We start from the raw sequence: 1,647 nt of genomic DNA, 5'->3' as shown, positions 1-1,647 counted from the left end.
CCAAAACTGACCCCAGCCCTGACCCCAAACCCCAACCCCTGACCCCAAAGCTGACCCCACAACTGACCCCAACCCTGACTCCAAACCCCAACCTCTGACACCAACCCTGACCCCAATCTGACCCCAACCCTGACCCCAAACCTGACCCCGAACCCCAACCCTGACCCCAAACCCGACCCCAAACCCAACCCCAAAGCTGACCCCAACCCCTGACCCCAAACCCCAACCCTGACCCCAAATCTGCCCCCAAACCTGACCCCAAACCCCAACCCCTGACCCCAAACCCCAACCCCTGACCCCAAACCCTAACCCCTGACCCCAACCCCGACCCCAAAGCCGACCCCAAATCCCCATATCCCGCAGGTTCTGTGCCGGCTCATCAACAGCCTCCACCCTCGGGATCGGCCGCCGGTGCCCAAAATCCAGGGATCCTCCATGGCCTTCAAACAGATGGAGCAAATATCCCAATTCCTGCAGGCGGCCGAGCGCTACGGGATCGCCCCCACGGATATATTCCAGACTGTGGATCTATGGGAAGGTGGGAATGGGATTGGGAATGAGGGGGGTTATGGGATCGCCCCCACCGACATGTTCCAGACCGTGGATCTGTGGGAAGGTGGGAATGGGAATTGCACCGGGAATGGCACCAGGAATGGCACCAGGAATGGCACTGGGAATGGGATGGAATGGGATTGGGAATGATGGGGGTTATGGGATCGCCCCCACGGATATATTCCAGACCGTGGATCTATGGGAAGGTGGGAATGGGAATGGGAATGAGGGGGGTTATGGGATCGTCCCCATGGATATATTCCAGACCGTGGATCTCTGGGAAGGTGGGAATGGGAATGGGACTGGGAATGATGGGGATTATGGGATCGTCCCCATGGATATATTCCAGACCGTGGATCTGTGGGAAGGTGGGAATGGGATGGGGATGGGAATAGGAATGGCACTGGGAATGATGGGGGTTATGGGATCGCCCCCACCAACATATTCCAGACTTTGGATCTCTGGGAAGGTGGGAATGGGAATGGGATTGGGAATGATGGGGTTTATGGGATCACCCCCACCGACATGTTCCAGACCGAGGATCTCTGGGAAGGTGGGAATGGGAATGGGAATGGGATTGGGAATGGGATTGGGAATGATGGGGGTTATGGGATCGCCCCCATGGATATATTCCAGACCGTGGATCTCTGGGAAGGTGGGAATGGGATGGGAATGGGATTGGGAATGGGATGGGAATGGCCCCAGCCCATGGATCTCTGGGAAGGGGGCACAGGGTGGGCACAGGGTGGGCACAGGAATGGGAATGAGTGTAGGCACAGGGATGGGAATGGATGTTATGGGATCTCCCAGTCCATGGATATCCATGAAGGGGGCACAGGGATTGGGAATGGGATGGGAATGGATGTTATAGGATCTCCCAGCCCATGGATATCTATGAAGGGGGCACAGGGTGGGCACGGGGTGGGCACAGGGTGGGCACAGGGTGGGCACAGCCCGGTGCCAACCCTGTGGGGTCTCACAGGGAAGAACCTGGCGTGTGTGCAGCGCACCCTGATGAACCTGGGCAGCCTGGCAGCCGCCAAGGGCGACGGGCTCTTCCGAGGAGACCCCAACTGGTTCCCCAAGTAGGTGCCA

The 1,647-nt window shown here is 58.4% G+C and overlaps 1 protein-coding gene across 1 annotated transcript; it reads left to right on the top strand.

Annotated features, from left to right (window-relative positions):
• Positions 1–363: 363 nt before the first annotated feature.
• Positions 364–1,641, top strand: LOC113980579 (transgelin-2-like; the record flags this gene model as incomplete). Its single annotated transcript, XM_027707807.1, has 2 exons — positions 364–538; positions 1,535–1,641. Coding segments are annotated over 2 exons (282 nt in total), but the record flags the coding sequence as incomplete, so codon positions are not given.
• Between the last annotated feature and the right edge of the window lie 6 nt (positions 1,642–1,647).

The sequence above is a fragment of the Neopelma chrysocephalum genome, unplaced genomic scaffold, assembly GCF_003984885.1.
Source record: "Neopelma chrysocephalum unplaced genomic scaffold, ASM398488v2 Primary Assembly neopelma1_94732, whole genome shotgun sequence".
Classification (NCBI taxonomy): Eukaryota; Metazoa; Chordata; class Aves; order Passeriformes; family Pipridae; genus Neopelma; species Neopelma chrysocephalum.
Note: the sequence above shows the minus strand (reverse complement) of the source record. Positions and strands in the feature narration are given on the sequence as shown.